This window comes from Rattus norvegicus, chromosome 3 (genome assembly GCF_021556685.1).
Source record: "Rattus norvegicus strain SHRSP/BbbUtx chromosome 3, alternate assembly SHRSP_T2T, whole genome shotgun sequence".
Classification (NCBI taxonomy): Eukaryota; Metazoa; Chordata; class Mammalia; order Rodentia; family Muridae; genus Rattus; species Rattus norvegicus.
Window position 1 is genome coordinate 139589402 of NC_141536.1, and position 21874 is coordinate 139611275.

General features: G+C 48.9%; 1 protein-coding gene across 1 annotated transcript in view; it reads left to right on the forward strand.

The window, feature by feature from the left end:
• The window catches only part of Pygb (glycogen phosphorylase B), a 46902-nt gene that overhangs the window by 13832 nt on the left and 11196 nt on the right, over nt 1-21874 (forward strand). Inside the window, 12 exon segments of the mRNA NM_013188.1 lie at nt 3185-3286; nt 8894-8972; nt 11422-11525; nt 13322-13453; nt 15024-15135; nt 15539-15621; nt 16395-16538; nt 16980-17072; nt 18137-18283; nt 19030-19193; nt 20232-20346; nt 21238-21339. Of these exon segments, the coding sequence (NP_037320.1) occupies nt 3185-3286; nt 8894-8972; nt 11422-11525; nt 13322-13453; nt 15024-15135; nt 15539-15621; nt 16395-16538; nt 16980-17072; nt 18137-18283; nt 19030-19193; nt 20232-20346; nt 21238-21339 (1377 nt within the window).

The following is a 21874-nucleotide window of genomic DNA, read 5'->3' on the forward strand; positions in this document are numbered from 1 at the left end:
GGACTTATGGCTTCTTTCTCACTATGGAAACTCTATAAAGTAATATGTTGGCTCAAGTGTAGTGCAAATAAAGCGTAAGGAGATTAAAAGGAAGAAGCAATGGGCTGTGAACCAGATAGTTGTTAGCAGCTGCTGTGATTAGCGCTGTCTAAGGACCTGCTAGTTACCCTGCAATGTGTTTCTGTCACTTAAGAGATAATGAAATTTGGATAGAAATTCAGTATTAATTCATTTAATTAAGCAAAGAATGGGGGAGCAGAGTCCAGACTCTAACTGGTGATTTTTAATATAGTTTTTCAATGGTTAGCTTTAGTGTTCTGGAATTGTCTCCTTTTGACATTTTATTTCCTGTTCTGGGACACTAACTCTGCCTGTTTTGGGTGTTTTTTCCCTCATCAATATCAGTATTTTTTTCCCTCTAATTCTTTTCATGTCCATTTGTCCAGTCTTACTCTGCCACATTTTTGATCCGGGCTTTGCTATTGTTGATTCCGAGATAACCTTTGAGGGGTGAGTTTTTGTTTTGACCAGGTCATGTTTCAGTGCATAGATACATTGTTTTATAAGCTAAGCATTCCAAATCCTAAGAATTATTTTCTTTTTGTTCTCCCTCCTTCTTCTCAATACGCTGTACCTTGAACTTGTGATCCTTCTGCGTCTGCCTTCCGAGTCTGGAATTACAGGACTGTACCTCATTCTCAGCCTGTGTATGCGTGAGTTTGCTGTCCGGTGCAGGCCAGAGATGTGGTTGTATTTTCCTCTGTCTCTCAGTTTTCCTTCTTGTCTGTGCTCAGTTAAATCCTTTGTGGTTCTTGATGTTTGGAATGGGGTGGGGTGGTTTTCCTTTATGAACTTTAATCCTGTGGAAGATGCTGTGTGGTTTTACTTATTTCCTGACCCATCTTCCTGCCTGGTTTTCAGGGGAGCACCATCCCCTGGGACTGCCAAGAGTGGGCTAAGGGAATGCTTTGAAGGCGTTTTTGAGTGTATCCTTGAGTGAGAAGGATCACACTGAAGTGTGTGTGCTTGTGAGCATCTTCTGTGAGAACCTGGGAAGTGCCTTTCCATCGCCTCAGGTGGTAGGACTCAGTGGGTGACTGTCCCTTACTACCCCTTGCTTGTAAGTGGCACTTGAGCCATTTTCTAACTTTGCTGCCCAGAGTATTGCTTTCCTTTTCTTTCTTTCATTCATTCATTCATTCATTCATTCATTGGCTGTTTTCTTATTCCTTTACTTACTTACTTGAGGCAAGGACTTACCATGCAACTCTGACTGTCCTTGACCTTGGCAGTGTAGATCAGGTTGGGCTCCAACTCACCGTGATCCACCTGCCTCTGCCTCCTGAGTTCTAGGATTAAAGTGCTCCCATGCCCTGCTTAGCATATGGGAGCTCTGGGTTTGATCTGATAATATAGGAAAAGGGAACTGGAGAGGGAGCGAGTGCAGGGAGAGTGTTCATCCACTCGTGCATCCAGCAACGCAGTCAAGAACACTGCATCCATTGCCCTGATAAGCACACCACACCTTTTAGTTGTTACCCCCCCCCCCCAATAGCCTTTGGCAGCTGTCAGTCTGTGTAGTCCTCTGCCCTCCCTAGGCTTTGTTTGTAGCAGGGATTAAATCTACTGCCTCATACTTGTAGGTCGAGCGCTGTATCTCTGAGCCGTACCCTGAGCTTTTTGAATTTAGTGTGAGTATGAATGTCATGTATAAGGATATCGTGTTTGTGCCTGGTGCTTGCAGGAGCCAGAAGAGGGCAGCAGATTCCTTGGCACTGGAGTTACAGCCAGCTATGAGCCCCTGTATGGTTGCTGGGAACCGAATCCAGATCCTCTAGAAAAACATCCAGTGTTCTCAACTGCTGAGCCATCCTTCAACCCCTGTCTGCAAGTTTTTTATCACAGTTCTTTTGTCACAGGCACTCAGTAAGTTGCCCAGACAGGTTTTAAAAGTGATATCCTCCTGCCTCAGCCTCCCTACCAAGCAGGCCTGGTCAGGCACTACTTTTAGGTCCAGTCAGGCATTACTTTTGCTAGCACATGCTAGGATGAGAAGTAGTGGGCAGATTTTTACAGCTCAGATCCCCTGTGTACAGGGCAGAGGGGAGTGCAGGTATAGGCAATTTTTAGAGACACAAGAAATCATTGATTGGAGAACTCTTTGGAGAAGCCAATTTTTAAGGGAATCCATAGACAGTATGGCGTGGCCTGCAGTAAAGTTGCCTTGGCCCAGAGACTCAGCAACATTTCGTAGAGTGGGCCTGAGGGGAGAGGACAAGGGTGCAACAGACGTCTACCCGGGAGCATGGCAGTCAGTGTCAGTCTACGCTGTTGGGGAGTCAGTGCCTTGTGGCTCACAGAATGTGGGTAAGAAGGTAGAAGCATCATCTTCCTCTTTGGGGGACTCTGATCAGGTAGATAAGGGAACTTGGCTAAGAGCCATCCCGTCTTGGAATGCATAGTTCTGAAGTGCCTTCCAAGATGTCTCGCATGTCGGCACCTGTTGGTGTAGTATTCATTTCTGAGTCTTGACAATGGCTCTTAGAACCTGTTGAGGCTGGTAGTACTGTGTGTGGCCACAGTCCAAGTTAAAAACACCTCACTAAGTCCAGCACACACACCACACCTCACACCAAGGAAGTCTACCTCACAGCCAGCAAAATCCAGTCTTTGCCTTGAGGGAATGATGTCTTTACTAGGGTTGCCAGCGACTGCACTCCTGAAACCACCCTAAGAGACATTGAATCTTACTCACCAGGTCACCCAGGTTGGCTTCACACTTTAGTCATCCATCCCCCTGCCTCAGCCTCCCAAGGAGCTGGAACAACAGGAACACACACCATGGCCTGTTTATATTTAATACTTGGAAACATTTCTTCCTTTACCTCATGTTGGGAACAGAGCCTATCTCAGGGGCACACAGTTCGTAAGAGGCCAGCTTAGCTCACTGTGGAATCTGCTGGCCGGGGAAGCCCACTCTCAGGTTCTAGGGTGACGTAAGTCCCCTGTTAGAGGAGATCAGTTCTGTGCACCGGAGACTCAGGAGAACAGAGCTACCCTGCAAGTAAGGTGTCAGTATTGGGTTCACATGAAAGTCCTACCTGGATGCTTCTGACTCCTGCCTGCTGTGTGTCTCGTGTTTGTGGACAGAATGGTAAACCAAGCTTCTGTTTTCTGTCTTCAGCGTATCTACTACCTTTCCCTGGAATTCTACATGGGCCGCACACTGCAGAACACCATGGTGAACCTGGGCCTTCAGACTGCATGTGATGAAGCCACTTATCAGGTATGTTTAATCTGTCCCCTGAAGAGTGACCACTGATGTTAGGACACCTGTGTCCTGGGTGTTCTACCCTGCAAGGAGGGAGCATGCCTCTCCTGAAGGGGAGAACGTAAGACTGTAAGGGAAGATAGTAAAGGGAATTATTATGGGAATACTGGGTTGAGTGGTGATGCTATGATTTGGAAGTGTCTAGAAATGCACATCCCTCTCCCAGTCCAGAGATAGGTTTTGAATATGTCATGATCTGTTTGGTTTCACTCTCCTGTCTCCAAACATCCTCCTGAACTCATTGTGCTGTGCAGGTGTGAAAGTGCCCTCCTCTTATTCAAGGAAGCCAACTGTTCTGGTATTTTCTTTGTACTAATTCCTACACAATTGTTTGTAGCTTCAGAAGAGCTATGCTTATCTCCCAGCCTCACTTCCCCCTCTCCTCTCTCCTCTGGAACACTGGTCTCAGATGGGGAAGTTCGGTAGTGAGACCTTGCAGCATGGGTACATGAAGGTCTTTAGAGAGGTCCTCCCCTATGCCATAGCATCCCACCTGCTTTGTTCAGAGCTCAGGTAGGAGGAGTTTGGGAGCCTGGTAAGGACATAAGTCCAGCATGGGTGTAAGTCTTCTTGGAGACCACCTTCTCCTTTTGAGGATGTTAGTCTCCATTCTATTGCTTTGAAAAAATAATTTAGAGAAATCTAAAGAAAGAAAGATTCATTTTGGTTCCCAGTTTCAGTGGGCCTGAGACAGGCAGCATGTCTTGGTGGCTCAAGCATGTGGCAGAGGAGGCTGCACCCTTCCCAGAGTCAGTCATCAAAGACAGAGAAATGGGGACAGAACACACTCTCGTAGGGTGCCTCCCCCGAAGTGCCCCTCATAGTCTTCATTCAGCCTACACATTCATCAGTGACTCAGCCCATTCACGAGATCACAACTTTCATGGTGCAGTCACCTCTCAAGGTATGGCATGTGAATGGTGCACTCTAGGACTTTCTAAGAAACAGCTTTCTTCTGAGTGAACCTGTCAGCAGCACTCTGGAAAATAATTTACACTCATCAACTTTAACTCAATATGATCTCTAGAAAACAAGGACTCAGATACACCCGCCCTGTGATGACCCTTAAGATACTGGCCATAATTCTTAGTAACACCAGCTTTTCAGGCAATCAAATGCCTTAGAATTTCTTCTTCTTCTTCTTCTTCTTCTTCTTCTTCTTCTTCTTCTTCTTCTTCTTCTTCTTCTTCTTCTTCTTCTTCTTCTTCTTCTTCTTCTTCTCCCTCCTCTTCCTCTTCCTCTTCCTCTTCCTCATCTCCTTCTTCCTCTTCTCCCTCTTCTCCCCTTCTTCCCCATCCTCCTCTTCTTCCCCATCCTCCTCTTCTTCCTCTTCCTCCTCTTCCTCTTCTTCCTCTTCCTCTTCCTCATCTTCCTCTTCTTCCTCTTCCTCCTACTTCCTCCTTCTTCCTCCTTCCTCCTTCTTCCTCCTTCCTCTTCTTCTCTTCCTTTTCTCTTCCTCTTCTTCCTTCTCCTCTTCTTCTCCTCCCCCTCCCCCTCCCCCTCCCCCTCCCCCTCCTCCTCCTCCTCCTCCTCCTCCTCCTCTTCTTCTCCCTCCTTCCTCCTCTTTTTTTGAGACAGGATTTTTCTGTTTAGCCCTAGCTGTTCTGGAACTCACTCTGTAGACCAGGCTGGCTTCATACTCAGAGACCCATCTGCCTCTGCCTCCCAAGTGCTGGGATTAAAGCTGTACATCATCACTGCCTGAAAGATTTTCTTTTTTAATTTTAGTTTTTCGGGTTTTTTGTTTGTTTTTTTGTTTTGTTTTATGCATGTGGGTGTTTTGCACACCATGTGCATGCAGTGCCCATTGAGACCAGAAGAGGGCATCATATTCCATGGATCCAGTGTTACAGATGAGCCACTGGTGATGCAGGAAGCTGAGCCTGTGTCCTCTGGAAGAACATCCAGTACTCTTCAGTGCTGACCTCTCTCCAGCCACAGATTACCGTAGAACTTCTAAAACAGCATGTTTGAAGTTCACTGAGACATCTCCTAAATTTCTTAGCTTATATGTACCTCTTTTTGCCCCCTCTGTTTATGGTTTATTTGTTGGAAATGAATTTTTCTTACAGAGTTTCTGTTATCTTCCTCCCTGTGTCTCCCATCTTGGATTTAACTTGCTTGGGTTAACAGCACAAGGATGTCTTCTCGCGATGGGTCTCAGTGTCCCAAAGTAGTAGGTTCTGTTCCCTCTCAAGTATGGTTAAGCAAGAACTGGAAATGAAAGGCATCCTTATTAGAAGTAAAGCCATCTACATACAGATGACGTGAGCTAGAAAGTCGTAAGAAATCCATAAAGAAATACGGAACCGGCCGGGGAGTTCTGGCCTTGGGTTTTCAGGACACAGGGTTGATGTGCAGAAACCACCCATATCTTAATATATCCGCCGACTCATCCAAAGTGAAGCGAGGATGGCAGCTCTGCCTGTTATGTAGCCCCAGTAAGAAAATAGGTGCAAATGCAACAAAAAACACACCCCCTCCATGCAGCGTTTACTCGGGAAGCAAGTTGAGAGAAACTAAGGAAGGTTTAAAAAAATGAAGACATTTTTCGTTAACAGCTTGGGGGACCTAGTATTGTTAGTATGCAAAGCTCTCCACAGTGATCTGTAGATTCAGTCGGTCCTCTTCAAAATCCCAGTCAGTTTCTTCAGAGTCTGAGAGAATAATCTGCATATCTGGGTGGACTTCCAAGAGAAGCAGGGAGGAGAGCCACACTTCCCAATTTCAGAACTTACTATAAAACCACGGCCACCAAGCCTGGGTCCTGCCGGCCGAAAGTCACATACATCAGCCACCACGTAGAGGCGAGAGTCCAGAAATAAACCTGCATGGTGAGGGTAAATTATTTTTCAATTTAAAATAATTGCTGGAAAGGTCTGTATGACATAAAGTTTCCCGTCTTAGCCATTTTTCGTGTACAGGCAAATGGCATTTAGGGCGTTCACAGCACTTGCAGCCATCACCATCCCCCATCTGCAGAACCTGTACATTTCCAAACTACGCCTCACTTACCCACCTCAGCCCCTGGGAGCCACCATTGTCCTTCATGTTTCTGCATTTGTCTGTTCAGGGTGTTTCATGAGGTTATCCTGAGCAGTGTCCTGAAGGGCCCCCTGGGTTGCACTGTGTTTGTCTTTCCTTGCTCTTTCTCTCTCTCTTTTTTTTTTAATAAAGTAACAACTTTATGTGTATTTTTATGTAGGTAATGCTGCTAACACAGAGTAAACTTAATTCCCTTGCAAAAGTAAAGACATTAGGTTGTAACTATTAAGTGATAGATACAAACTCCCCTTCAGCACCCGAATCAGGGAAGACAGGGAAACTGAGGCACTGCTGTCCCGGTCATCTCATCTCAGTGTTTCTGGCTCTCCTTGGGTCCTGGATCCTCTCCTCGCCCCCACTGCTGGTCAAGGCTGAGCATACTCTTATGTGTGCTAACATACACTTATGTGTGTGCCATGTTTCATTGACGCATCTTCCATGAACATGACTGCTCCTGCTTTCTGACATCAGGAATAATGGTGCCGTGAACACAAGAGTACAGATAGTTCCCGCAGAGCCTGCAGTTCATAGCCTACAGCTAGAAGTGTCATAGCCATAGCATCTGTCTATTTTTCTCTTGCGATGCTGGGCCTTGAACTTGAACCCCTATGTGTGCCAAGCAAGTGTTGTGGCACTGAGTGGCGTTTCCAGCTTCCTGGTGGCTGGGATCTGCCCTTTCCCAGAAGTCAGTAGCAGTGAGTACATTGTGCTCAGTGGGGGTTTGCCTACTTGGGAGTCACGTTACTTGTTTCTCAGACTCGGTTTCTAGGTTTCTCTGTTTATTCTGGATACTACTCTCCTACCAGACGTGTGGAATACAAACACTTTCTTCCATTCTTTAAGTTCCTTTTCACTCCGTTGATAGTGTCCTTCGACTCAAAAAGTTTAGAAGTTGGAGGATGATGGCTCAGTGGTTCAGAGTGCTTGCGGGAGCATCTGTACACACACAGCGGTTCTCTCTCTCTCTCTTTCTCTCTCTCTCTCTCTCTCTCTCTCTCTCTCTCTCTCTCACACACACACACACACACACACACACACACACACACACGAATCTTCAAAAAAAGGGCAAAAAATGTCAGTGTATACACCCATAATTCCAGCAATCAGAGGCTAATGTAGGAGAATTGCAAGTTTGAGACCAGTCTGAGCTGCAGAGGAAGATCTTGTGCCAGACAATGACAGTAAAATAAAAGGAAAGGATGCCAAAGTGATGTGATGGAGAAAGAATGGCATTGTAAGTAAGCGATGCTGGGACACGGGGATAACAGCAGAGCAGTGAAGGTTCCCTCCCCAACCCTACACACTCAGACACACGCGTATACATACACAGACACACACGCACGTAGACACACACACACAGGAGATGCACACACACACACACACACACATGCATGTAGACATGCACACACACACACACATGCATGTAGACATGCACACACACACACACACGAGATGCACACACACACATACAGATGCACGCACACACAGATGCACACACGCACACACATGCACGTGCGCGCGCACACACACACACACACACACACACACACACACACCAAGTAGACAGATAATCAAAATGATTAACAGACTCAGCTGTAAGAATAAAAGCTGTCAGTGTTTCAGGGGAATATACGGTGGTAAATCTTCATGACCTTGCGACTTAGGGTCTGTATTGCTGTGAAGAGACACCAGGACCACGGCAACTCTTATACAGGAAAACATTTAATAGGGACTTACGGTTTCAGAGGTTTAGTCTGTTTTGGTTATGGTGGGGAGCATGGCAGCATGCAGGCTGTCATGGAGCTGAGAGTCCTACATCCAGATCAGCAGGCAGTAAGAAGTGGACTGGCTTGTTCTTGTGAAACCTCAAAGCCCATTCCCCCAAAGTGATGTACTTCATCCAACAACAAGGCCACTCCTACTCCAAAAGGCCGTACCTCCTGATAGTGCCACTCCCTCCATTCCCTGTGGGCCAAGTGTTCAAACTCGGGATAAGTCTTTGGGGGCCACTCCTGTTCAAACCACCGCACCACACCTTGTATGGGGCAGTAAGTAGTGTTTTGACATCAAAAAAGCATAATCAGCAAAAGAAATAGGTATGTTGGATTTCATCAAAATCATAATTAAGCAGCGTGTCAAATCTGCTCATTGTAAGTTGGTTAGTAGCCTGGCATTATGAAGTATTTATAACCATTAAGCTCTTTTTTCTTTTTTCTTTAAGGATCTTACTATATATGTAGCCCCGGCTGGCGTTGGACTGGGAGTCCTCCTGCTTTAGCCTCCTGAGTGCTGGGATTCCAGAAAGGATCACTACACCCATTAGATACATCTAATTTTCAATGGTCACCGTTAATAGGTTTTGAAATACCTGAAAACTTTCACTTCTGTGTACCGATTAATATTAAGTTGTACCCTTGAATTTTCAGTCTGAAAGAAATCAGAGTCGGGATTTAAATGCTTTCAGCTTGTTGGCCGCAGTCAATAACGCTGAAATGTCACCTCTGCTTTCGTTTGCAGTTGGGGTTGGACTTGGAAGAACTAGAGGAAATAGAGGAGGATGCTGGCCTTGGGAATGGTGGCCTGGGGCGGCTGGCAGGTAATTGATTCTTATTTCCTGTTGGCTTGGTGGGGGATCACAGGGCAAGGCCAATGTCACATGTGTTTCTGACACCCATAAACTGGCCTCCCTCAGAGACATGGGCAAAGGTGTTTATGTCAAATCTTTGCCATCATTAGAGAAAAAGTGGAAAATTCTTTTGCAGCCATGTTTGTCAGTGTTGGATCAGTGGTACCAAGAAGGTTCCCGTAGCTCCCCTCCCCCAACACTTTTAGGATTCAAAGGCCAGTGCTTTGAGAGCATTGCCCGTGCTCACTGAGGCTGTGGCTCCAACCCAGTGAGCTGATGGCTTTTGTTAGAATAGGACCAAGCTTTGGGCTATGCTGCTCTGTATGGCTACCACTTTTTTTTTTTTTAAGTTTTATTTATTTATTATATATAAGTACACTGTAGCTGTCTTCAGATACACCAGAAGAGGGCATCAGATCTCTTTACAGATGGTTGTGAGCCACCATGTGGTTGCTGGGAATTGAACTCATGACCTCTGGAAGAGCAGTCAGGTGCTCTTAACCGCTGAGCCATCTCTCCAGCCCTGGCTACCACATTTGAGAACATCCCCAAGTGTCATTGACTTCTTTGACTATCTTACAGACTTTGGGGGGTAGTACAAGCCAGGTAAAGAACACGGATGCATGGGCTGGAGAGATGGCTTAGTGGTTAAGAGCTCTGCCTGCTCATCCAGAGGTCCTGAGTTCAAGTCCCAGCAACTACATGGTGGCTCATAACCGTCTGTAATGAGATCCGATGTCCTCTTCTGGTGTGTCTGAAGACAGCTACTTATATAGAATTATTAAGAAAATCTTTACAAGAACATAGATGCTGAAATAGCAATCTAACCTTGTGGTGGGGTGAGGGAGAGAGATTATCCAGGCCCAACCTTTCTGGAAGTTGATATTTTATTAACTGAGATATGCTTTAAAATGTACGTGTGTGTTTTCAAGTGTTAACTAAATTCTTTGAGATTTCTAAGGCATCATGTTTCTTTCAGATAAATTTTTACTTGAGTCTACATAAAGAAATGACTTGTCCTGCCCACCCGACCCAATTCGGGTCTGGCCAGGCATGGTGTCTTGGACACCACTCTTCAGCTACTCTTTGCCCAACATGACACGTGGCCATCACTACCTTGCCTGTCCTTAATCTACTGGCTCAGAGCCTGTGTTCCTTCCTGAATGGAAGGCCCTTTGTTCTTTCCTAAGTTTTGTACCAGCCTGGTAAGCCCACCTCTGATCTCGGGGTGGCCCAACTCTGATCTCGGGGTGGCCCACTCTGCCTTGCTGCCTGCTATATAGTGCTTTCCTCTTCTTGATGCCAGACCCCTTTCCTTGTCACCTGCCCTGCATGGCCTGAACCCAGATGCCTCCTCCTCCCTGCCATCCTCTTCTCTGACCTGGTGTCAGTCCAGCATGGCCTGATTGGTCTGTGTCTTCCCCAGAAGAACGAGTCTAGCACAGATGTCCAGGCCTTCCTCGTTCCTCTCTCCTGCTGGTGTTTGCATTTGGTGAATTGGACATGTACCTGCTAGTGTTCCCCGTGGTGCCCTCCGTATCCCCCTCTTGCTTCTTTCTCCTTCCTTTCTCGGGTTGTCTGCTTTGAGAAAGGAGCTCACTGTGCAGCACTGGCTGTCCTGGAACTCACTATTGTAGACCAGGCTGGCCTCAAATCCACCAAGATCCACCTTTCTATGTCCCCTGGATGCTGGGATTAAAGGCATCATTCCTGGCCCAAGTCAGAAATCTAACACTGCTTCTTTCTGCATTTTTATTCAAAACACTTGAAGTTTTACTTATTTCTCAGTTTTTTTTTAACCGATTTTTCAAGAAAAATAGCTTTGTGTGTGTGCATGTTCTGTTGGCATTGCATGTATGTGTGTGCACTGCAGAGGTCAGAAGAGGGAGGCCATCGGATTCCCTGGAAGTGGGATTAAGGACAGTTTAAGCCATCTTGTGGGTGATGGGAAGTTAACCTGGACTCTCGACTGAACCACCCCTCCAGTCTCCTTCAAGAGGATTCGATTGGAACAAAACAGGAGCTCCACTACTGTTGCAGACCCTATGGGACTGTGGACCATGGGTGTTTAGTCTGCTCAGCCACAAAGTGCACATCAGTGGCCTGCTTTCTGTGTCTTATTCCCATGGATAGAGGCTCAGATGCTCCTGCTGTCAAAGCTGTAGGTTTAGAGTTCACAGAGATTAAGCCTCTGCACATTTAAGAGGAAGCTGGCAGTGGGAGGACTTGACCATGATCTCTGGGAGTCCTCACTTTTACCCTTGGGTAAGGGGACTCCAGAGTGTGCTTTTGTGAAACCCAAGGTTGCTATGGTTATCCCTGGCTCCCTGTCAACTCCCTGGCCAAATCCCAGTGGAACCTTGGTGTCCAGCAGTCTGAGTTCTGTTAATGGTTTGTAACTTTTCCTTGGATCTTTCAGCTTGCTTCCTTGATTCGATGGCCACGCTGGGTCTAGCTGCATATGGCTATGGAATCCGCTATGAATTTGGGATTTTCAACCAAAAGATTGTCAATGGCTGGCAGGTGGGTGACCTTAGATGTGTCCGTTGTTTTCCAGTCCTCGTTCATACATGGAAGTGAGTTCACTCTTGGAGTTCAACTGGGTGTGCACTGTACTCCAGGAGAGCGCTCGATAGTTCTCAGCCCAGGAGAGCAGGAAGCAGTCGGCTCTGCTGAGGCTGGTCCTGTGTGAGTCCTTGGCAAAGAGCTTCTGTGTGGTAACAGAGAAATCATGCAGAAAGACACACAGGTTCATTTGAACTTCAGAAGACCCCAGACAGGGCCACCAACAGTGGTGGCCAGTACACCACAAGCCATGTGCTGGTGTCTAGGGTTGATTGTACATGGGATGAGGGTATTGCTGTTGGGGTTCATCTTTTGGGGCAATTTGTTAACTAGAGAAGAAAACAAAGGTGGGTATGGTGACTCATGCCTCTTAATTCAGGCCCCTCCCCAAGAGGCCAGAGACAGGAGGATGGCCACAGGTTTAGAACATAGTCTGTTTTTGAATTCTAAGCCAACTAGGCCTATATAGGAAGACCTTTTCCAAAATAATAGCCTTGACTAGACTAGAACAAAAGCAATTATTAAACCTTTGCTTCCCACCCTCTGAGGAGTGGCAGGTGAGGCTGTGGCCTGTGTGGGCTGCGGCCTGCAGAGCTCTCTGGGGGAAGGACTAAGGATCCTGGCCTAAAGGTGGGCCTGCTGCTGCCTGCATTTGGGAAGGCACTGCTTCTGTGGCTGACTGTGGGATTACTCTGTAGGACACACCACCGTGGTACTGAAAAACTCTAGAGATTTCTTATTTCTCTGCAAGAACCATTTTTTTTTTTAAATCTCCTCAGGGAGGATGCAACTCACTGGTTGAGTACTTGCCTACCATAACCAAGGCTCAGTCCCTAGCATTTTTATCAGGTGGGCGTGGTCGCTTACTCTTGTAATCCCAAACTTGGAGAGGAAGAGACAGAAAGATCAGGAGTTCAAGGTCACCTTCAGCTACAGATTTAGTTTGAGGTCAGCCTGAATTATGTGAGACTGTCTCAAAACAAAATAAATTAAAACAAACAAACCCTTCAGAGCAACATGCTGGGACTGTGTAGTTCAGAGGAAATCCCACCTGATACACTCAAACTTTTAGATTCCTGATGGGGTAGGTTTTGCATATTCACTGATCTAGGTCTGGGGACATGGCTGATGAGTATGGTTTGTCTAGACAGCATCCTCTAGAGAGATGTGTTCTCTGACTTCCCATGGGATACCTCCCAGGCCATGTTCAGTCCCCTGGGACACACAGAGTTTTGCTCTGTGACTTTAGGGCTGACTGTTAATTAAAGACAAGGCCTCACATAGCTCAGGCTGGCCTCTCCCTCACTAGGAGCTGGGGCTCACTTTGAATTTCTCATCTTTCTGTCTCCAGGTGTAGTAATTTCAGGGATGTGCCACCGTGCCTAACTGTATGGTGGCTGTCCTTTTCTTATTTGAAGCAACTGTTTTGTCAAGTAGTGGGCTCCATGGCTGCATTTTCCAGTGTGTGTGTATATGGGGGGGGTCTTCTTTAAGATGAACCCATAGTGCAAGTCTATCAGTCCTCCATTTGGGTGATTTTTAGTGTCCTTTTATTTAGGTGTCTTTTTCTGAGTTGTGTAGGGCTTTGTGACTTTAGTAGTGCACGGGGCCTCTCTTGGTTGGAACTTTTGACTGAGTTTCTGGCGCCAGGCACTGTATAATCTCTGCATTTTGCATGCCCGGGTCAAGAGCAGCGTTATCTTGTTGGTGTTCTCTCTTCCATATGGAGAAATTCCATCCTGACTATCCTCCAGGTTGAAGAAGCTGACGACTGGCTGCGCTACGGAAACCCATGGGAGAAGGCGCGGCCGGAGTACATGCTGCCTGTGCACTTCTACGGGAGGGTGGAGCACACCCCTAACGGTGTCCTCTGGCTGGACACACAGGTATGGAGGTCTGGCCCAGGGGCACACTGCTGTTGAGCAAAAGAGCTGCCCTGAGAGCCTTGCTGTCACCTTGACTTCCTCTTGGGCAGGTGGCATACGTCTGCCTTGAGGAACTTAAGGTAAAACCCAAGGAAGGGTTTATCTCCCGAATACATCCATACTTAACCTTTGGTGGGTGCTCCTTGGAATGGAGTAAGTGCACCTCACACAGAAGTCTTATAGGTTAGCCAGTGCTGCATATTGGGGTTGATGCTCACGCCCAGAATGTTCTTGTGGTACCAGATGACACAGTGCTAGTGAGACATGTCCTGACTGGGAGGAAGGCCCCTGGAGGATGAGAACAGCTCCCAAGTTAGTTATGGAGTACTGACTACTGCCGTCCCCTGGCACCACTGGTGACCCATGGCTTTGTAGTGTCAGCACTAGCCAAGCTCCAGGTCAGGGTGCTAGTGGCTTTGGTTAGTGTCCCTCCTTCCCATCTGGCTCCTTCTGTGGTGCTGGTCTGGGATAGCGCAAGAGGACAAATCAGCTCCAGGACTGGGAGCACACACCTTGGTCCCTGGAGAAGGGGAGAGCAGGGAACAAGGTAAGGACAGTGAGCCTCAGTTATCTGTGATGTAGAGGGATGAGCACACATGGAGGGCTGGTGGCTGGGGAGGTTGTTCGATATTAAAATATAGTTTTAAATAGGACAGCTGGAGCTAGAGTAGGCCAAGGCCATACTATGCAGGCCAAACACATTTTAACAAAGTGGTTTTTAACTTGAACAAGCAGAGAAGTGATCCCATGTTCTAGATGTGTGTACTTATGACAGTTGTGTCGGCGTACGTGGTGAGAGCCTTAGCTCTGAAATCCATAGTCAGGGAAGTTGGGTGGTTGGGCCTGTCCTCCAGAAGGTGAGCATGTATAGGCCAGGAGAGAGGCTTGGCAGCAAACAGGAAGACGAAGGTGATACCAGTGTAAATCCTGGTGAGCCAGATACACGGCCCTTTTAAGGATGTTAGAGATAACTGAGTTTGCAAGGCTGCTTGCAAAGGACCATGGCAGAGTGGCTGTGTTTCTGTCTGGGCTGATTTAGGTACCCGGAGGGTATAGTCAAGGCAACCAACAAGAGGACTGTTGCCAAAGATGTTGGGAAGTGAAAGTGGGTGTCAATAGGAGTTAGCCAGAGCCTGGACTTGCACAAGCAGAGTGAGTAAGGTGAGAACATGGCTATATGGGGCAGAGGTGAGGTGCCCATGCTATGGCACCTTCAGAGGCCAGCATGGGAAGATCGTTCAGCTGATGCCAACACTGAAGTACATGAGTCTGGGAGACGTATGTGTGGTTGGGGAAGATGCCAGAGTGTGGCTGCCATCGCTCTCAGATGGCCTTGCTCAGAGTGGCTGGTCAGTACCCTGGGAGTGAAGAGGTAGCATGCTGGCAGCTGTGACAGGTGAAGGGAGAAGTGGGGGAACATGGAAACACGGAGGTCGGGCTGTGGGGAACTGGAGCTGTCCTGATGGGGAATGATGCTGGGCAGAAAGGGGTCTTTGCTGACTGGGTCCAAAGTGTCCTTTCTTATGACCAGGTGGTACTCGCCATGCCCTATGACACCCCAGTGCCTGGGTATAAGAACAACACCGTCAACACCATGAGGCTCTGGTCTGCCAAGGCACCCAATGACTTCAAGCTGAAGGACTGTAAGTTCCCACCGTGTCCCCGTGCTTGTCTGTTTAGATGGATCCAACACTGGGCCCTCACCACTCCTGCCCTGCTGTCACCACTCCTGTCTCTGCTGAAGTGTGTGGCCCTCACAGCTCCTGTGCCAACAAGAGTTAGAATGGACAGGATGCCAGGCGCCAGCTGTCGAGGGTCATAGTCATTTAGACCACATGTCTCCAAGAAGAGAGTTGGGACTTAGTAGTGTCCAGCGGAAGTGAGTTACTGTGAGAAGGGAGGTGGATCCTCTGTTGAGGATGAGGACAGTGGCCCCAGGGCATCTCAGGCTTCTCCAAGAAACTGCTGAGGGGCTGTAGTAGCCTCTCTTCACAAGACCGTCGGGCCTGGAGGAGGCTGCACTGATGGGGCTCTGTCTCCCTGTAGTCAACGTTGGGGACTACATCGAAGCTGTCCTGGACAGGAACTTGGCCGAGAACATCTCCAGGGTCCTGTATCCCAATGACAATGTGAGTGGCTCTTGTGACTCTCTTTAAAGGGTAGACATGTTAAGCTGGAGGCCTGTGTGTACATGCGGTGGTAGCACACATCAGGTGCAGTGCCCGGAAATGTTTAGAAAACTGTTACCCCATGCTTGTTCCATGTCAGGCGGTGACAGGTGAATCCTCTGCTCCTGTCTGTGTCTGGTGTCTGTCGGCTTGTTACTGTCAGAGGAGCCCTGGAAGGGATGTATTTTACATCCCAAGGCCCTGCGCTCAGGCCCCAACACCAAAACAAACAAAACCAAAAAACATCAGAATTTGCCTATCTTGATTGGTGGCGCTCTTTAAAGTGAATTTTTTTTTCTTTTCTCAAAGTTTTTATGCATATATTAGCAGAAGGATTAGTGCTGGACACTCAAACCAAATGCTCCTGTCCCTTGAGACTAGATACACCAGAACTTCAGGTGTGGGGTGCCTCCTGGTGTCCGTCTTGAGAGCTGGTTCTGAGTAACTGTGGTGCTGCTCATCCCTGGGTTTGTCACTCCCACTGATAGACCAGACACCTTATAACTAGGTGACCCTGTGGTGAGGGCGTACATGCAGGCCATGCTGTCAGGCTGGCTTATTTTGACCGTGCAGGCCTCCACAGCCTACCACCTTAAGCAGGGTACCTGAACTGGCCCTCTGGAGGGTTAAGAATGACCCCAGGGAGGTAGGGACAAGCAAATGTAGGGCCCTCCCTCCCATCAGAGTCTGAGTTATGTGTTGGTAGCGTGTGCCACGACAATGCTGCCTTGCAGTTCTTCGAGGGAAAGGAGCTGCGGCTGAAGCAGGAGTACTTTGTGGTGGCCGCCACCCTCCAGGACATCATTAGAAGGTTCAAGTCGTCCAAGTTTGGCTGCCGGGATCCAGTGAGAACCTGTTTCGAGACATTCCCAGACAAGGTCTGTGAAGGGAGTGAGCTCATTGTCATGGGGAGGGGTAGGAGGAAGTTGGCATTGTGTCCCGAGTCTCAGGGTCTCTTCCAAACCAGTGCAGCCCTGGTGTGTCAAAAGTGGAGTGGGGGAGGTCATTGTGAAAGGCTCATGTGGCAATTCTAAACAAACCAATCCCCATCTGAAATGAGGGGAAAGTAGCCTGTGAGGGTTCCACATCCTGAACCCCCTTCTGTGCCGCTCAGAGCATAGCTGCTCTTGGGACACATCTGGCCACACAGTGCAGCTACTCGAGGGGACAGCTGGCTGCAGAGCCAGCATCCTCCTCCTGACCCCTTCGGCCTCTGGGCTCCTCCAGAGTACACTGCTAGGCCGGCTCCTTCACACCCTGATTCACCACTTAAGGTACCAGGAGTGAGAGAACTAAATGGCACCCCTCATGAACTCTAGGTAGCCATCCAGCTGAATGACACCCATCCCGCGCTGTCCATCCCCGAGCTCATGCGGATCCTGGTGGACGTGGAGAAGGTAGACTGGGATAAGGTGAGTGTGAAAAAGGAAGACAGTGTCCTCCTTGAACCAGAGTCGGGTGATGGCATCCCTGTGCCACTCATAGTAATGGTGGGCTGAGCTGGCCCCAAGAAATAGGGCTCAGGAGGTCTGGGAAATTAACTTTGAGAGCGTCAAGGCTGCCCTGGAGGGTGTCTGGCTCTCGGAGCTGGATGCTCTATGGGATAGAGGCACAGTGAGGGCAAGGATGACGGGACAGAAGAGACAAGGTTAGAGACTATGGATAGTGTACATGTTTCCTCCCTCGAAGTTTGGCTAGCCATGGTGGCACAGGCCTTTACTCCCTGCACTTAGGAGGCAAAGGCAGGTGGATCTCTATGAATGTGAGGCTGGTCTCATCTGATAGTGCGTTTCAGGCCAGCCAGAGCTATGTAGTAATGCTCTGTTTCAAAACATCAACGAAATAGAACAACCTAGAAGTGTTAAGCTTTCAGAAACCTATTGTTTGGCTGTGATGGCGCAAAGCACTCAGGAGGTTGAAGCAGGAAAATAACAAGTACAAACCCAGCCTGGGCTACATAGTGAGCAAAACGTCAGGACGTCTACAGTGTTTGTATTTGAAGACAGCTGGGAGGCTCCATTTTCCTTGGTCCTCATGTTTGGTACAGCATCTTCTTGGTCGGCTTTAACCAAATCACCAGAAACCCATAAGCCAGTTTTCTTGTTCCACTTCAGAAACCAGAGTCCCTGTCTGGCCTGATGGCATACACACCCCTTGAGGCTGTACCCTGGGGTGGCAGGTCATATGGTAACCCGTGTCCTCTGCACTGTGGGTGTCAGGGAGTTTCATGGAAATTCTCGGGAAACTGCTGCATCGTCTGATAGTCCCACCAGCAGCAGAGCGATTACAAAGGAGGGATTAAAAGGCCACTCATTGCTAGAGGGTAGGGTCAGGGAATAGGGCCATTTGTGTGTTTACAGCATGGTGACTAACCTAGCCTGATCCCATACCTGGAGAGCAGAGGGCAGGGATGGGTGCGGCCCTTGCCTCATGGCTCCAGCGTGTCTGTGTGCCGCCTGCTGTTCTCAATGTGTAGGCCTGGGAGATCACCAAGAAGACCTGTGCCTACACCAACCACACTGTGCTGCCCGAGGCCTTGGAGCGCTGGCCCGTGTCTATGTTTGAGAAGCTGCTGCCGCGACACCTGGAAATCATCTATGCCATCAACCAGAGGCACCTGGATGTGAGCATGGGTTGTGGGTAGGGATTGGGTAGTAACAGCTCCACCACACTGGCCTCATCATGCTGGCAGAAGAGCTGTTGCGAGGGCTGAAGTGTCACCCGGCAAAACTGCCGGTTGCTGTGAGACCCCTGCTCTGTGCACGGGAAACACGCGTGCAGATCTCTTTAAGAGTCCAATCTGAGCAGGCTGTGAATCTGAGTGTCTTTCCTGGAGGGGTCCCGACAGCTCCAGGCAGCTCAGAAGCAGAACCTGTCTGTCCTCTGTGACCTGCAGAGAGGATGGTGGCACATGATCAGAGAAAGCTCTGGTTTGGGTAATTGCCATGCCTTTGCATGTGTGTAGTGTTAGGGGTGAATCCATGTCATTGAGCCATTCAACCTCTTGGGAGAACAGCTATCCCCCTCATGCTGATCTGGTCCACAGGGGCCCTGTGTGGCCTAGCTCTCTTCTCATAAACTGAATAGCACCCCACCACCCCACTGGTGTCCTGACTTTTTTCACACAGAACAGTCCCAGGACCTTATATAGGTAAAATATTTGATTCAGAGCCCCCATGAATATATCTGAGCTAGGATTTGGGTCAGGGCACTGGGGCGAGTGGGCTGGTGTCAGGGGCACTGGTGTTGGGGGCCGATTGTCACAGCTTGGCAGCAGTGGACCCTTCTATACGCATAGTGGGCTGTCCCCAGGCACTAGGGAACCCCTCATTTGCTGTGGGATGTTCATCCCTGTGTTCTTGGCTTCAGCACGTGGCTGCCCTGTTTCCCGGGGATGTGGACCGCTTGAGGAGGATGTCTGTGATTGAGGAAGGGGACTGCAAGAGAATCAACATGGCACACCTGTGTGTGATTGGGTCCCACGCCGTGAACGGGGTGGCAAGGATTCACTCCGAGATCGTGAAGCAGTCTGTGTGAGTGGGGGCTCTTCACTAGGTCTGGGGGGCCTCCTCTTTGATTCCCAGCCTCACTGATTTATCTACCACATATATATATATATATATATATATATATATATATATACACATACATACATATATATATACCATGACCAAGGTTTGGCATATACCCCCCCCCGTACCATAAGTCACTTGTGGGCATGATAAAGGTGCCCAAAGCCCCCACCGTATCACACACCAGTATGTTCACAGGTGACTTGATGGGTGACAGTAGACATCTCTCTTGGCTGCCAGAGTCTCTCTTATGCTCCTGCCTTTTTTGTCAAGTGTCAAGGTGCATCTGCTGCAGATTGGATACTGTGGGTGCCCCGTATGGGCTGAGTGTGTTATGGGCCCTTCAGCAGTGAGGAGTATGATACCACTAAGGAATTTCTTTCTCCCGTTCCTTTTTTGAGACATGGTTTATCCGTATAGCCCTTGCTACCCTCAAAGTTAGAGATCTGCCTGCCTCTGCCTCCTGAATATGAGAATTAAAGGTGTGTGCCACCACCTGGCTTTCCCTCCCACTCTTTTACCAGCGTGCAGGGTACCCACCACCATTGCCAGTCAAAGCAGCACGCTGGGTGAGAATTCCTTAGCCACACCAGTCAGTGTGCAGTGTGCAAGCCCTCCTGTGTGGGGCTTGGCTCAGCACCTGTGTATTCCTCTCCACACCAGACTTCTGAGGCGGATGTGAGCCCCAGGGTCTAGCTCTGTAGCCTGCTCAGTCTCCATTCCCATGGCCTTGACTGTTCCTTCTAGATCTGTCCGAAAACAGTCAAGGCCCAACACCCAGAACATTATAGTCACACAAGCCCACAGCCACACGCGGCAGGCACGTCCTGCCTGCTGCCACTTCTCCAGCATTCAGTGCTAGTCAGGTACGTGCGTGCCCTTCATGCTTCAGGAAATCAAGCAGCTGAGCTCCAGGGCCTCTCAGTAAGGATCTTATGCTTTCTGGATTGCTTGGTTTAAAACAGCTTTGTGACAAGTCCCTGCTTTCTGTGTTTGTAGCTTCAAGGACTTTTATGAGCTGGAGCCAGAGAAGTTCCAGAACAAGACCAATGGTATCACACCCCGACGGTGGCTGCTCTTGTGCAATCCGGGGCTGGCAGAAATCATTGTGGAGGTGAGTGCCCAGCCTTGCTTTGTGGTCAGAAGCAGTGGGCACCGTTAAACCCCAGGAGGCTCAAGCTTTTCTCTGAGTGGCTGTTGAACTAGTGGGAATATTTATGTCCAGCCGTGGCCCTGGGACATGAGCAGTAGAGATCTCTCAGCACCCGATTATGGACTAGCACTGGCTGATGTGCCAGCTCGAAAGCTAGCCTGGGCTTCAGAAAAGCCTGGGGTGTAGCTGAGTGGCAGCCACTAGCTTGAGAGGACTCAACAAGGGTGTGGCTCAAGCATCTTATGTCCCTGGTCACGTGCTTTCATGTCAGACCCTGTGCTGGAGCCAGGATTGCAGGGTTGGCCTTGGATATGCTTAAGGCCTCCCTTGAAGGGCACAGTGGCCTGAGGCTGGGGAATGCAGTCCACCTGGAACTTCATTGGGGAGGAGGCTCTGGGAAAAGTCAGGGAAGCTTGAATCAGCTTCTCTGGGGACAGATCTGGTGCAGGACCCACGCCCCCAAGGAATCTGGAAGCCTGTGCAGTGTCTATCCAGCACCAGATATCTCATGGGAGGAGGCAAGGAGACCCCTTGCGGGAAGCAGATAGCAGGAAGGCCCTTAATGGGATGCTTTGGAAATGATTGTTGCTATGGTAATGAGGTTGGGAGGAAGAACTGTTCTGCTGGTCCAAGGCATCACCCGTGATAGGATGTTTCAAGCAGGAGATACTGACAAGGCTTGTGAGTTTGTTGTGTCTTAATGGCTATGTGACTGGGTTTGAGAGGAGGGAATAGGAGGGCCCATGGGCAGGAAGATCCCAAGGAAAGTAGGGTGAAGGGTGACAGATAGAGGGACAAGCTTTGTGATGGCTGAGGCATGGTGAACAGAAGACATGTGTCCTCTTAACCCAGAGAATCGGGGAAGGTTTCCTGACTGATCTGAGCCAACTGAAGAAGCTGCTGTCACTGGTTGATGATGAGGCCTTCATCAGGGATGTAGCCAAGGTCAAGCAGGTAGGCTTCCCTTGGTCTTAGCATCTGGATCTTGGGTAGGCACCCGGGAGACAAGGGTCAGGACCTCTGTCAGCTTTCTGGAGAGGACCCATGTATCGTTGGGGTCATGGAACAAGTGGGTAAATGCAGCTTTGCCAAGTGAGCCTTTGGCTCACTCTGCTCCCCCGTCAGCAGTGGGGAAGTCTTTAGGGGGTGAGCGACTTTCTCTTTTCACCTGGGAGAGCTGAGGTATCATGGCCTCTACAGACCCTGGCCAGGTCACTGGCCCCTCCAATAAACAAAACCTAGAAATGTCCCTCCATGGTAGCATATGACAGGGATGTTGGCCTCAGCATTTGGGTCAGCAGGAAGCTATATCTTGGGTACCCAATGCAGTGCAGTTTCCCAAACTATAATCTCTCCAACTTCTTCTCCTCCGCTTTGCCTCACTCCCACCGACCCCACTTGCTTTTTGTGCCTGCAGGTCGTATCTGTGGCTCCCTTTGGTTTTGCTCCCCTGGCTCTGCATAGCTCCAAGTTTGCACTTGGGCCTGGT